The sequence below is a fragment of the Protopterus annectens genome, chromosome 5.part1 (assembly GCF_019279795.1).
Source record: "Protopterus annectens isolate FY-2018-M chromosome 5.part1, PAN1.0, whole genome shotgun sequence".
Lineage (NCBI taxonomy): Eukaryota > Metazoa > Chordata > Ceratodontiformes > Protopteridae > Protopterus > Protopterus annectens.
The window spans coordinates 422,789,100-422,805,373 of NC_056736.1; the positions used below are offsets into that span (position 1 = coordinate 422,789,100).

The following is a 16,274-nucleotide window of genomic DNA, read 5'->3' on the forward strand; positions in this document are numbered from 1 at the left end:
GCTGGTGTTGTTTTGGGGAAATATGTATGGATTTTGTGTGCATTGTGCAAAAGTTTTTAGCACTGTATTGAATGGGTAGCATGCACTGTGTTTCTAGTTTTGTTAATTTTGTTTTATTTTTTTAGGTAAATTGAGTGGGAAAGCAAACAGGTATACAAATGTGGTTTAAGTGAATGACAATACTGCAAGTACATATCACTGAAAGCCACTTCTAATAAATGTTGACTATGTGCTTTTTCCCATTGCTCTGCAGAGGTGGAGTTGATATTTAGAAATCAGGGGATTTTGGGGTGTTTGCTGAAAGTGGCTTTCAGAGAAATGGTTTCACTGAGAGTATTGGCGTTCGCAGTTTTTTCATTCAGTCTATCATCATGAACCCACTGACCTTTAAGATTAAGATGTTGGTGTATATGGGACAGGGTAATTGGGTGGCATCAGTGCTCTAACAGGTCCCAACATTTCAAATGGATACTACTTTAATGTCTGACATTATTGATTAACTGTAAGGGTCCATGTAAAGTTCACCCTGGGGATCACTCCAGTGACTCTACTTGATAGAGGCACTGGGAACTATCAGGCAGCATGATGCCAGGACACTTCTATGGGCTAGGCATGTAAAGGCTCCAAGGTCATTAACCTAGTACACACCTATGAACATATGAACCTATGACATATGGGGAAGTGTGCTTAAGACTTCTGGACAAAGCCAAGGGGGAACACGATATAACACCAGGAGTCCATATAAATATTACTCTAATCCACTGAAAAAATATAATACTGCAACACGTCTTGCATCACAAGTGTGTTTTCTGAACAATAAGATAAATGAAACACTAATGACTGGTGTTACTGATTGAAATCATGTGTGAGTTACAAGGGAAGAAGGAAAAACAGGCAACCTCAGAAATGCTCTGTAACATCAGGGACAGGTAAGAGGTGTGTGTGTGTGTGTGTGTGTGTGTGTGTGTGTGTGTGTGTGTGTGTGTGTGTGTGTGTGTGTGTGTGTGTGTGTGTGTGTGTGTGTGTGTGTGTGTGTGAGCATGTGTTTGGATGTCTGTATGTGTGTCTGGGAGGCACTAAATGGGGGGGTGCTTCTGCTAACATAGTACACCTGCCACAAGAGGTGATTATTGCAACAAGGACTGTTGAAAAGGGCCTGTTACCGCTTACAGTAACCAGTGAGAGATTCAGAGACATGCAAATTAGCTGATGATGAGGTCTTTACTCATTGCAACTAATGTGCCCCTAAATTGCTGATTTCCATCATTACATTAAAAAGTCCTTTTTGTTGAAACCATATTGCTCGCAGACAGGTCTGTCTCTGAATCCTGGCTTGAACCTAATGTTTTCAAAAATACATTAAAAATGACATAATAAAAAAAGTAAAAGTACCTCTTAACTAAAGTAAAAATCCACTTCTTGTCAGCCACTCCGTAAACTCCACTGAAATTATCTAAATTTCTGTTTAATAGAGAATGTGTACTATTACCTCAGCCTATTGAAATCACTGAAAAATAATAAGTCAAATCTATAAAAAAACACTTCAAAATACATACATTGAATATTTGGAGGTATGGTTTCTTTAATAAATTAAATGTTTTGTACTGTACAATGAGAGGCATCAATTTGAGACTTAAGGTTTTGTCACTTATCCAGAAATTCATTCCCTAAAGCTACAGCATGAGATATTTAATTTGTTACACATTTCTACCTCTGCACATTTCATATATCTGTAGGGGCATGTGAAAATACTCTTTAAGTCTAACTTAGTAGCCAGATTGAAAATTATTTTGACTTTTCTTTACGTTTTCTACTACATATTTCCTGTACTGTCTTCACTGCATCCATTATCAGTTATTCAGTTGCATTAAAACTCTCAGTTGTTTCATTTATTTTGGTTCATTTTCCATTTCTAAAGTATTACTGTTTTCTATTTCCCATACTCTGATTTTTCCTGTTTACCTTGCTCTGACTTGCTATGCCCTTATTCTGTGTTCTCTAATTTCTATTGCCATCCTTCCCAATAAGTAAAGACATTCCCTAGGATTTAGAAAAGCTTTATACAATGTACAAGCCTTAACCAGAAGGCTTGCACATCTTAGTAAGTGACTGATTCAGACACCACTCTGTTATTACTGCTTTTCACTGATGGTGGCCGTAGCACAAAAAGCAGTTTCTTTGGTACAGCAGCATGCAAATGCAGCAATCTGGATGAGTAACTAATGCAAATTAAGCATGCATTATCCCCCAGAAATGACAGTGATAGCAGATTAATGTAAGCTGTTTTTTTTTTTAATTGGAAGAAAAAGTGAACACTGACTTTGATGACATTGGTCCACTTAGCCCTAGAGGAATGGTCACTGCCTGTACTGTGAATGCAGGTAAGTACTGCAGAGCCATAAGTGTATGTGTGTGTGTGTGTGTGTGTGTGTGCACGCGCATGCACGCAGCGAGCTCGTGCGTGCATGTCCACATGCAAGCACATGGGTGTTTGCTTGTCAGGGGTTCTTATGCTGCTGTGATGTGTACATTTTTTTGGCTGAGTCATTCCCAGTTTGTATATTTCACCATTTCTGGGATATCTAGGTGTTTCTGTGGATCAAGACCTTGAATTTAACTATCACACAATGAATTCATTAACTGAAGCAAAACAAATGTTTTGTACTCTCTGTAAAGAAAAGGTATGCTTACTGCATGAAGTATGATCCAGTCAAGCTTCATCATCTTTGCTTCCTAAATCGCTGTATGTTGTCATAAAATATACTGTGATCCCAGAACAGGAAGTAAGCAAGCTAGAAGTAGCAATATAGCAAAACAACACTGTAGTAAGTCTTCTGTCACAGACACATTGGAGCCTGACTTTAAACAATATAGGTTACCTGTATCTAATGACAACTGCTCAAAAATACCTAAACATAATCCACAAAATTGTGCACCAAAATTCATGCCTTTCACTTGAGCCTCCTCTTAACAGAGGGACAGCATTTGGAAAATCTTGTTATTTTATTTATTTCACAGTAATACACACACACAAAAAAAAAAACTGACCACGGCACCTACTTTGCTTGTATATAAAAATTACTGGAATGCTCTACCACTGAACACTGAAGAATAGTCAGCATTTTAACTGTCAGGTTTCTTTACAGTTGTGATATCATATAACTTTATTTTTGCACTCCTCAGCTATTTGAGCTGACCCGGTGTAACACTAAGTAAAATTATTTCCTTCATCTAAGCATCTTCACTTCTCTGTAAACCTATGTGCTACTTTCAGTTTATATTGTGTCTTATTCAAAATTTAGATTAAACTTTCCCACCTAAATACATATCATTCTTTCTGCTAATTACATTTTCTGTACCTTCATTTTCTCCTGCTTTCAATTTCTTTTGCAGGCACTATTTACTCCTATGACAACCTTCTTAATATGTGTCAGCATCTTACAACTCACCCAGTCGAATACAGTAGACTCCCTATTATCGGGTCTCGCTGGGGCTGGACCTTAGGCTGGATAAGCAGATGTCTGATTAATGAGAAACTGCATACAAAATAGCATTTATAGGTTATAAATCAGCTAGAATAACAAAATGTATGTTAGTATGCATTTTTCTAATGAAGTTGAAGTCTAAAACTCAAATTTCTGTCATTATTTAGCCCAGAGGAGGCAGAAGTGTTGCTTTTCTCTGTTGTCTTTTGCTAGGACTTCAGCAGAAATGTGATGGCCGGTTAAAGAGAGGCCGGATTAGAGGAAGTCTACTGTACCAATAATTCACATATACTAGCCCCTTCTTTATTAACACATAGCTCTTTAATTAGTCACAGCTGCATTCTATTTATTTCCTCTAGTCCTCATAAAGCATATTACTCTATTTTTACTCTATCTTACCATTGACCTGTCGCCTATTTTCTAAAATTTAAACTCATTTATCATAAACAATCCCCTTTAAAAGAATGACTCATGCAATTTAACCTCTGTGTTGCTTCTGTTTTTCTAGAGCTGAGTTCTCTTCTGTTCTCACCCATTTACCTCAATCTACATGACTTTCTTTGTCCCATTATCTGTTCTGTCTCTTCTTCCCCACATTCATGCTGGTGCACTCTTTTCTCAATGAAGTAATGCAAATAATGAAAATAATTTTAATTGTATATGCATATTTTATTTCTGATATCTCTTATTATAACAGTTACTTCCTCTTACTGTTTACATTACCTGTTCAGATGTTACACTTGTATATTGGAATTGTCTATATCAGGGGTGTCCAACCTTTTCAGTTGCAAGGGCCGCATTGAGTCAACAGAAATGGTCTGGGGGCAAAAAAAAGCGGCAAAAAAAAAAAAAAAAAAAAAAAAAAAATTAACTGAACAAAAAAAAAAAAAAAAAAAAAAAAACCAAGAGACCTCAGGTTGACTCTAACACTTGAAATAATAAGTTCAAAAAAAAAAACAGTTCAAAAATTTTGGTATTAATATCTTTTATTTATAAATAAAGGTGGATAATATATAAGAGAATCAATAAAAAAATAAAATTAAAAAAAAAAACAATATATCCAGTACTAAAAACATAAGTAAGTAAAAATATTTTTATAGAATTAATAAAATAAATAATTTACAAAAAAATTAAAAAAAAAAAAATTATTTTTTAGTTTTAAGTAAGTTTTAACTTAAAAGTTCATCCAAACTATCATCATCCAAAGTATCATAAATAGTAGTAGTGATAGTAAATTATCAACTAAAGCTAGTAAATAAAAAGCTAGTACTAATGTATACTCACAAAATGTACAATATACAACAATTACAAATGTTTGACATGAACTTGTGTGTCCCATGTGTTGTGTTGAAGCAACTATTAAACCCTAAAAAATTATGAAAAAATTGAAAATTAATTACATTGAGTAGAATATCCAGGTACTAGTAGAATACTACCCACACTTCTACAACTTCTAACTAAAACCATTAGCAAAATTAAACTAAAAAAAATGATCACAATGATGACTGCTGTCAACTGACTCCCCCATTCCATTTCCATTGATGGTCTCTGTCTGATAACTGGTCTAATACAGGCTTTGAACAAGTCAGTTGTAAGCAGTCAGTAAGTAGTAATTACTACTAAATAGGTATATACTCAGTAGCTTCTCTTCAGAACTTTACAGTAATTTCCATACTACCCATCCAAATCAATCCTACACCACATGTATGTAGATGATTCCTCAGTAAATGAAGCATTTTTGTCAGTCCCACAGATGTCCATTTCTGGGAGCCATTGTATTTATTACTATTAATAATGACTTATACTCATTATACATACACACATACACTATTTTACATCATCAACTCATATTAAGAAAACTCATGAAATATTTTTTTAGTACTTTTTGAATACAGTTTACTGCTTGCTTATAGAGCAACAAGCTGCTGTAAATAACCACAAAAAATTAAACAAGCTGCAAAAAAATTAAACAAAAATCCCTGTCATCATCACTCCCCCTCCAATTTTGCCCCTATAACCACCTCCAATCTTTCTTCTGTTTCTCTTATTAGAGACCCAAGTTCTTCTTCTATTAGGTAACCTTAACAAAGTAGTAGGTAGGACGAGGGATCAAAAGACAGAACCATAAGCCAGTCATCTCCAAGCACTAATACCACCATGCTTCATCAACTGAGCTAACACAAGACCCTAATACAGATTGTCGTCTATATGAAGCTGTTGACTGTATGTAGTTGTTTATCCTTTCGTGTTGGTGCTGACTGTTTTGTCTCTTTTGGCCTTTCTTGCAAAGTGAACTATTAATGTCTACAGTGATCATTCCATTCAAAAAATAAACAAGCAATCAAACAAATAAATCAGTAGCGTACTGTTGCAGTGTTATGTTGGTGCTGCGGTAGCATTGTCGCCTCACAGTAAGACGCTGTCTGGTTCGATTCTCAGCTAGAGCGTATTCTGCGTGGAGACATGCGTAAATGGGCGTACCTTCGTTGAAGGTTGTGCGTCAGAGCTGGCAACTCGGTACATAAAAATCTACTGCCAATCATTAGCAGACTGGAGTTCCGCTGTGGCGACCCCTAACCGGAAAAAGCTGAAAGACACAACAACAACAACAACTGTTACAGTGTTATATCAGGCTTGTACTGCTTACTGTTTGTTTTTGAGAGGTAATATTTTCTTATTTTTGCATTTGCGAGTTATTTACACTGGAGATTTGTTGACTTAATTTCACCTTTTATTTTCCCCAGTCACACATAGAAATTACCATTGACTTTTATCTTTATTGTTTGCAGCCCTTTGTATAAATAAATAAAATGAGATACAGTTTAAAAATGTAAAAGATTCAGTTCATATTTTATTGTCGCAGATAATAAATTCAGTCTACTCTCCAATATGTTTTTGCTTTTATCATTAGAGTTTATCCATAAAGAGTTGCTGTTATCTAATGTATCAAGCAGAATAAACATATGTTGAAAAGCAATAGAAAGTAACTGCTATGTTTCTTTTTTTCACCTTTTTCTTCCTTAGGTAAAACTTCTGCCTTGATGATTATAGTCATACTATTCATTTCTATAGCAGTTGTTTCCTTTTTGACGATTACAGTCTTTTTCAGTGGGTTTTATATTTACAAAACAACCAGATTTGTTTTCTTCCCTAAATATACTTTCCCAGAACACTTAAAAGAGGTAAGCATATTTATTTTATTTGTTATTGGTAGGACTGGCATAGTACATCTCATTGTAAACAATAAAAACTTGTTATAATATGATTGAGGTTGTTTACATACATGTTGCAGTGGCACATTCATTGGCATCACTGTGGCACAGTCTTTCAGTCACATTAATATGGCACATTTCTGGAGTTTGGGAAATGCTGCATGTAAGAGGGGTTTTGGAGTTTGGGATATGCTGTATGTAAAAGGCAAGCTCCATATGTTGCATTTCCTAACAGTGACAGCATACTGAGTTCAAGCTTCTGACAGAATTTATATTTGTCTTTGTGTATATACTAATGACAGAAGGTGTTGTGCTAAATAATAGGAGAAGTATTATTTAGCTGACAGCTTAGTGCAGCAAAATATTTCCATCCCATTAATAGCACTGCATATAAAATATAAATGCCTTTCAACACACTCATGGAGCTATGCTCTTTTATTTTTTGCTCAATTTTTCTCCTCCCTATCCTTTCATTCCTTCATATCCTTTACCCTCAGCTTTCTAGTATGTATCTATTACCCTCTTCCTTTTGTGGATATTTTGTGTGAGGTGTTGTTAAGAGGTTAGGGCATATGCCATTTGGCCGATGAGCACAGTTGTATCTACAGTCCCTACTTTGAAAGACATGGCATGTAAAACAGTGATAAGTGCATGTGTTCACTTTCAGCTGCATGCCACTGACCCATCATCAGGCCTTGGCTGCCTAGAATTAACTTCTAATGAAGGATGCACAGTATCCCCATGTTTCTCATGGAAATCATGCACTTGAGCATCACTATTGTTTCCTCACAGATAATTCCTCCAATTGCCTGTTTCTCTAGCAAACTGGGGGCTGTTAAGTCATCCTATGGCACCCCAATCATCTAGAATGAACTTGCCCTAGTAAATTCTTGGCATACTAAAAATGGGCTAAAACTAAATGCTAAGAAGTGTAGTATCATCACTTTTTGTAGACAACCCATCTTGTGATAATCCTTCCCAGACAACATACCTGTACAAAACGAAAATGCTGTTAGGGACTTGGATACTTGGGTTGACAGCTCCTTCTTTTTTTATTGTCATGTAACAGTGGTTGTCAGGAATTCCTTTTCTTTAGTCCATCTAATTGCAAAGGAATATCATCATGATCTAAAGAGGTAAGTGCTCCCTCACGCTCAGCATTGAACAGGCCAGTTATCAAACACCCTGGTTGGGATGTGCATCACTAAACATACAAAACAATTAGAAAGACCTCAAAGGTCCCTAACCAAAAAGATGACAGGCATAAACTCTCCGAGCTACCAAGAGAGGCTAGAAGCTCTGTCCCTTTATTCCATGTCTCACAGACTTTTGCTGGATGAGATCTCTGTCTTGCTTACCGTGCCATGAGAAACCTAATTATTCTGGACCTTCTGCTTCTCTACAAGTGCAATATCTCCACCACTAGAATCATGGACTGAAATCTTCACCAACAGATAAATAAAACATGATGTAGGTACAGGTTTATAACCAGTCATGTCCAAAACCTCTGAAATAAACTTCCTTGCATTTTTAGTAGTGCAACTCACTAACTTCCCTTAAAAATAAACTAGATTGGATGGATATCTGCAAATTTGCTTCTGGATTTACTGGTACGGCCATCATGGGGAAAGGAGGTGGTGCCTGAGGGAGGGTACTGGCAAGGCAAGAATGGTCATGAGACTCAGTGGCCTTGGAATATCTATGAATCTATAAATTTATAAAAGCCACATTCCCAAGCTTGACCTTCAGTATGTTTCACTGCAAGTGCAGGAGATGCCCTAGCTACTTACTTAACAGTGCAGTTATCATTTAGGTTCCAGGATCTGTGGTTGCCTTAACAGGCCATCCCAGTTTCATCAGTTCACCACCATGGTTCTGAAACAGAGGGTGTACTGTACGGACAGTTGATTGCATATTCTGCAGTGTACATAGCTTAGTCACTACTTGATTATGATCATTAACAGAATATTGTACCAGACATCACATATTTAAGGTGGGAGTGGTGTACGGAGGGTGGCTGAAGTGTATGTTTCAACGTGGAAGGGTTTTGTGTACTAGATTGTCAGTAAGGTGTGCATAATGAAGGTGGTCAGTTCATGATTAAACATGGAGACAAAACTAGATTGTTAAATAAATTCAGATGTAATGCAGATTAGACTGACTAGGACATGGGCACATTTACTAAATGGCAAGAAATCAGACCTCTCAAATGCCCGATTTTTGGAAGAATGTTAATATTTTCAGCCCTGATTTAGCCCTGCATATGATGTACCTATTTTGGAGGAATATCCCTGTTTTCAGGCTTGATTTTCCCCTTCTGAATTCTCCCTCATCAAGCATGATTTCTGAAGCTGTCTAATACATAGAAAATCATACTACATGCCCACCATACTAGTGGCGTCAGTAATTTAAAGAAAGAGCAAGCACCTGACATCTTCTTTTTGCAGAAGCAAAAATAAATGACCTTATATGATGAAATTTTGCAACACAATTCATTAAAGTCTACAGATTTTACACTGTCCCTTCGATGATGCAATTATATTGTCCATCATTTTTTTCACTCAGTTTTTTTAAACATCCTTTTGGAGTAGTATTCTGCATTCCTACTAGGAGTTGGAAGAGTTATGTGCTATTTTGTATTAAAATTTTATGCTAATTAAATGTCCAGATTTATAGCAGAATACCTTGGCTCGAGATGATTGCCACTGTTGAAGTGACACCCTGACCACATGTGCAAAATGGGAAATAGGGGTTGAGAATGGATGGATGGATCATTACCTTTTAAGTGCCTTTGTACCCATTTTCCACTGAAAATGGGCTCTTAATGGCTCAGTGGACTATCCCGGTAATCAAATGCCAATAAATAAAATAAATAAATACATATAAATGCAAACAAGTAAATAAATAAATGTGGTATTCTGTGCCACTTACAGCATGAAGAGAAAGGACTTCAGTATGCTAATGGCCCTCTTCCTGATTATTGATAGTTTATTTATCAACATGTATAAAGTCTTGCTGAAGGGTGGATCTCATTGTTGATCACAAGAGGGTCTCTGACCCCAACAGTAATTGTGTTTGCCAGATAGACTTTTAGGTGTCTCCTGGGCCAAAGCTGTTTTTGGAGATGCTTAATATTAAGGGTCTTCAGCCTACAATAATGATGGTTAATTTTAGTACTTTCCAAGCATAAGCCTGTATGACAAACTCAAGTCAGTTATAACAAGATAATATATTGCATTATTCTGCAGCCAACCAAGTAATAGCCCATACCCCAGTATACCACCTCTTCAAACAGCCACCAAATTCAGTACATACTTTATAGAGCTCATATCCAACCTAAAAGTAAACTCAACTCATCCACCCCAACTCACTACTTCCCTTAATACACATTGAACACACACAACCAACCCCTCACTCATAACCAAAAACCAAACCATCCACAACTTACTTTTCAGTCCATCCCTTTATCTCAAATAAATAAAACTACTACAAAAACTGAAACTTGCTCAACCTCAGCAGACAACCTCCCACCAGAATACCTAAAGCTTACTACAGAGGCAGTAGCATTCCCTTTTAGCATCTTAATTAATAGAGCCATAGCTGAATCACATGTCCCTAACCTATGGAAAAGATCACACATTATCCCTTTACATAAGGGAGGCATCTCTGTTGACATCAGAAACTTTCATCCTGTTGCAAAGTTGTCGCCCCTCTATAAGATTCTAGAAAAAATGTGTGCACCTACCACTTCTCCACCATCTTACACACAACAACCTACTTTCCCACATGACTTTAGACCTGCACACAGTACCTCAACCACCTTAGTATCTTTCATGGACTCTGCCAGCAAAGCCCTTTACACTGGCAAACTAGTATCTGCAGTATTTCTACATTTGTCAAAAGTATTTGACATGGTATCTCAACCCAAACTCCTTAAAGAACTTTCCAGCATTGGTCTGTCCTCCTCCTCACCTTAGTGGGTTTCTGGATACCTAGCTGATATTCAGCAAACAGTAAAAATGGCAGGGCTCTATCTCCCCATATTACATCACCCCATAGGTATACCGCAAAGATCCATCATTGGCTCATTACAATTTAGTGTCTTCATCAATAACTTACATACATCCTCCTGTGAAGGTACTCTAATCCAATATGCAGATGGCTCCACTATCATCTGTGTATCAGACACATTAACTCATCTGCAACACAAAACACAATGTTTCTTTTCCATAGAAACACCACTCTCCAATGTTGAACTCCTACTGAACCAAAAAAAAAAAAAACTTTCTTTTCACCCACAAACCCATAGCTTCAAGATCTTTTCAGCCAACAATACTGAAATTGAATTGGTTCAGCATACCAAACTATTAGGTGTCACAAATGACGATATTCTCAAGTTTGAACTGCACACACAAAACAGTATAAAAAAACACTCAAAAACTAGGCATGCTACACAAAAATAAAAAACTTCCTCACAGCACCTACCAAAATTGCCCTCACCAAAACCTACCTCTTGCACTCACTGTTTTATATGGGGCCCCAATTCTAACTAACCTCTACAGACCTCCCTAAGAAAAACAAAACCTAGAAAGCTGTTATAACAAAATTGCCAAATTTGCCATAAACACAACCCCTCTAACTAATCACTGTAAAGCCCTACATTGTCTAAGATGGCTTGAACTCCCCCTCCACCTCCAAAACGTACAACTTACTATGGTATACAAAATCATCAACAGCCCACTAGCTGGTCCTGCTGTTAGCCTATTAATCAACTTTTATATCCCAAGCTTAGATTTGCTCCTGCTTGAGCCCAGGCTGAGGTACTCTTATACCTTTATCTACATCTACTCTCTCTATCCTCACTACTAACTTACCCTACCCTCCCTTCCTCTACACATACTCCCCTGAGGTTACACTCATACCTTCTCCACATCTTTTCCTACTATCCCGTATATCACACCCCTACCCTTCTCTACTCATATTATCCTATTCCTTCACCAATATAATCTGTTACCATATTTCATGACCTCTAGAATATTAATAATAGTTATGATAATCACCTGTTATATAAATAATGCTGCATCTTCCTATTATCAGGGTTTCCATGTAATTTATATTTGAACACTATGATTTTATTATGTCTGTTAAGTTTTTATTCTGACAAACTAATATGTAGTTTTTTTTCAAATTTTGTGCTTGAATGTTATGACTTTATTATATCTGTTAAGTTCTCATTCTGACAAACTAATGTGTTGTTTTCATATTTGTGCTTCAATGTTGTGACTTAATTATGTCTGTCTAGTTTTTCATTCTGTTAACCTTATGTATCTGGAACGTTTCTCCTTGGGCCTCTGCTGAAAATGGGTACCTCATGACCCAGTCATACTTTCCTGGTAAACAAATGCCAGATAACTAACTAAATAAATAATGAACACAAACAAAACTCAGACAGTATTTTTGACACTATACAAAAGCTGCTTAGTTCAAATTATCTGTCTCTTCTAGGCTTACTATGTTGAAGGGTCAACCATTCCCATATATTCAAGAATCTAGGCATCTGGGTTCCCACACAATACTTTAACCTTCATAAAGACAAATAATTCAAAAGGTTGCCTCACAGCTAAATGTTTATTATAACTGTATTTGACAATACATTCCATATGAAAAAAAATAAGGAAAGGATGTTCTACTCATTGAATTAGATGTTCTTCCCACAGTGAGCATGAATTAATACTATAACACTTTACTATTGAAAACTATATTAAAAACATGAACACATTTATAACACTCTTAGAAGTCCATTGAATGTCACTGTCTTTCAGTTAAGACAAATAACTGATTCTTCATAATAGAATGTGACAGTCTAGTTTTACCATCCATGTTTTTTAGGATTCTGCATTCTAATAATTACTCTCAGCTTGAAAATAAACTGAGCGTTGAAACATCATTCTAATCACTAAGGTCCTTAGGTAATAAAGCTGTATCTTTCCCTAATGCTCTTTTGGGATTGTAACTAGTAAATATGCTTTCTCCACCATTACCTGCACTGTTTGGAACTCAGTCATCTCATTTTGGGGTATTGTTCAGTTGGGTACCTCTCTGTGGCTGAGCTTCGTTGGCATGTGGCCTTCAAAGCTGCTCACAGTTGCTTCAGAGATTTTGAATGAAATGTTTATACTCTACCTTGGAGTCTATCACTTGCATTTCTAAGGCTCCCTCAAGCTCTGTCATCTTTTAGCTAACTGAATTTACCATTTCGTATTTGATGTTTGTTTTCATATGTTGTCACTCTCTTTTTACACATCCTTTAGTCACATTAAACTCTTAATATATGTGTTCCTTTGACAGTGATTATGCTGGCGTGGCTTTATTAACTATGCTTTTTTCATCATTCTTTGTTTAATGTGTGTACATGTGCTACGAACCGATAATATTAACTAGGCCATTCTGTCTTCGGTGGACTCTAATTTGTCATACTTTGCCTGTTTCAAACTTCAGTTTGTACATCTTCTCTGTGCGTGTGTAAACTGTTCAACATATATAAGCAAACATATTTATTTTTTCTTTATAAAAAGTTGAGATTAACAATAATTCAAATAACTTTTAGTTCATTACTTTCTTGATCATACATTGTTAAACTTGAGTCAATTTACATCTCCGCCAGATTTAAAATGATCAAATATATATCCAAACTACTTCTATAAATATTTAGAATATGTACAAAGTTTATAACTGACATATAATACTTTCTTTGTGCCGTACTGTCAATCATATTTCTCTTTTCAAATGTATTACTTAAGTTTCTCCAATGCATTACTTTCCTATTTATCTACAAATGCAGAAGGTTTTGTCCAGAATTTAAAATTTATTGTGACTGAGTTTCCTCTTAGTTTTTTGGTTAACACTATTTATAACTAAATTAACAAATTCAGCATATTTGGGAGGAGTACTTTTTCTTCTTTCTCATAATTGCACTTCTTGCTGTAGCAAAACAAAAAAAAAATACACAGGAGAAGAAAATTATATTTTTTAAACAAGAAGGAATGTGTGCTTTGTATAAAACTAAAGATTTTGTATGAATAAAGTTGGCTGTCTAAAGTACTTAACAAAGGACTGAATTTTTTTCCTAAAAGTCATAAACCAATGTACATTCATAAAAGTATTATTCTAGTCAGCTCTGATCTTCAGATTTCATTGCTAGCATATATTATTATTTACTGTTGTGACTTTCTAAAGTCTTTTTGAGTATATAGAAAGCATGATGACTAATTTTCCTTGTGAGTATTTTCCAAAATTGCCATTGCTATTGATTTTGCTATTGACATTAAAATTAAACATGTATCATCATGTATGTACACAGATTCACTTCAGAATCCCTAAAGCCCAAAACCTCGAAAGTTCAGAACATTGAAAACTTAAAACACTGAATTTCTTAACATTGAAACAAACACAGGACACCAACACTTACTATATTCCAGCACAACTACATACAGAAATAAATAAAAGATGAACCATATTACACTTCTCCAAATATAAGCAGGAGGACAAGCCCTCCTGCACCCCTCACACCCCCTGCTACTAAAATATATCAACTCAGAGATTACACTTCACTACACTAAGATGAGTTATGTTGTAGTATAGCAAGTTGGAAGGGAACATGACTAAGGTTACACCAGGCAGTCATGAAGCACATAATGGTATGTCTGGCATTTTGTTCTGTGGTTTGCTCATCCTTGGGAAAGTTAGAATTGTTCTCAATGATAGACTCATACCTGCCTTGGACACAATCTGAGAGCTCCATCATGTCTCTCTTAATATACTCCAGGGACATACACCTCAAGTCATTGACACCAGCATGAACTATGATAGAGTCATACTGGTATTTGCTCTTCAAGGGCTTGAGTGCATGCTTGAGCTGATGGATCCAGGCTCCAGACAAACAACTAACCATCACGCTTTCCTTGAGGTGTAGGAGTGACCATAACTGCTTGGAGTTTGGTTTGTTTAGAATAATGTTTTAGTGAACTTGCTACTGAGTATTCAGTACAAAGCAACTGACCTGGAAATCTTATTCTGCAACCAGCAGGAACCAGTAAACTAATTATAGTAAAAATTCACTAATTTAATACTAAAATCAAGGCAAGCAGTCTTCTGATACCCAATATTAAGCAATTTTATTGAGGGTCCTATAGCCTGGTGAGTAGTTTAAGGAGAGAGACTTTGCAAAATGATACTTATGTGTTTGTTGTTAACAGCCAATAAATGGGAGAGGGAGGAAACTATACTGTCAAATTTTTATAAGGGGCGGGCAACAACAGATACACTGGGTTTAAGAGCACAACTGCAACAAAGGAAGTGGAAGGGGAAAACAATATTCATCTTAGCTCTGAGATTACTTTTTCTGGAACTGCCTTAATGCAAGCACTAGTCCTGAACTAGCCTGAGATATACTCTGTACATGAGAATGAAACTAATACCAACAGTTAGACCACTTATATAGCAAAATGCAGCACAAATATTACATAGAATTACTAATATAGGCTTAAAGACCTTAGCTAAAGCAGATACAGAATGTTAAAATGAATTTAAAAACAGATCCAGAAATTTAAACACATAATTCATTCTGTATGTAATGGAATGGTTATAATGCAACATTAATTTTAAAAGATCACAGCAAATAGCAGCTTTGGAAATCTTAAACCCTTTAATAATAATTTGTTCATTTATTTATTTATTGCATTTGTTTACTGGGATAGTTCAGCTGGGCAGAAAGTTGCTCCTTTTTAGTGGAAGCTTGGGGAAAAAAGCTCTAGAAAAAATGCAACATTGCATGAAGAACATAGTAAACAGAGGTATACAAGTATTCAACAAATATACAAAATTTAAACAGCGTATCATTAATTAATAGCAGTGTCATGTAAAGAGCTACTACTCATGTTTGGAAATGAACTCTGTAGAAGGAGAGAAAAGGAAGAATTGGAAGATCAGTATTAAGAGGTGAGAGAGAATGTTTTAGGATAGATAGGAGGAAGAAGAATGAAAGGTAGAGGACAAGGAGGATATTTTGGACCGATAATTTAGGGTAAAGTGCTTGGAATGATTAGGATAAAGTAAGGGGCAAGACATTTATCATCCAGATGTTTTGCAAGTAGAGATCCAAGTATCTTTTATGTATTCCCCTTGTTTGTGTCTTAAAAGAATTGACGTTTTCTATGTTCTAAGAGCGAGGAAAAGGGAGTTCCAAATTTTGGCCAAGACAAAGAATCACCAGCTGAGATGTTAGCTTTTTTAACAGTTAATAATATTTTGTCAGTGGATCTCAGCTATCTAACTAGGTTATAAAGTTGGAGAATGTATTTCAAATTAGATTATTTGTTTGGATAATAGATGACTTTGTAGGAAGTGACTAGTTGGAAAAGTGTAATGCCTTAGCTCTAACCACTGAAGTTATTTTAAGTCCAGACAGTGATGTGTCCAATATTGATGACTGGAAGGGAATTTTTCCAACTTTTAATAGCAGTGTTCCAAAAATGAGAGTTGAGTGGATTGTAGGTTGAGCAATACTTTTTCTGGCATT

General features: G+C 35.9%; 1 protein-coding gene across 1 annotated transcript in view; it reads left to right on the forward strand.

Annotated features, from left to right (window-relative positions):
* Nucleotides 1-16,274, forward strand: part of LOC122803462 (interleukin-10 receptor subunit beta-like) — a 1,132,032-nt gene that overhangs the window by 1,037,635 nt on the left and 78,123 nt on the right. Inside the window, exon 6 of the mRNA XM_044073080.1 lies at nucleotides 6,510-6,667. Coding sequence (XP_043929015.1) covers nucleotides 6,510-6,667 — 158 coding nt within the window. The remainder of the gene's footprint in view (nucleotides 1-6,509; nucleotides 6,668-16,274) is intronic.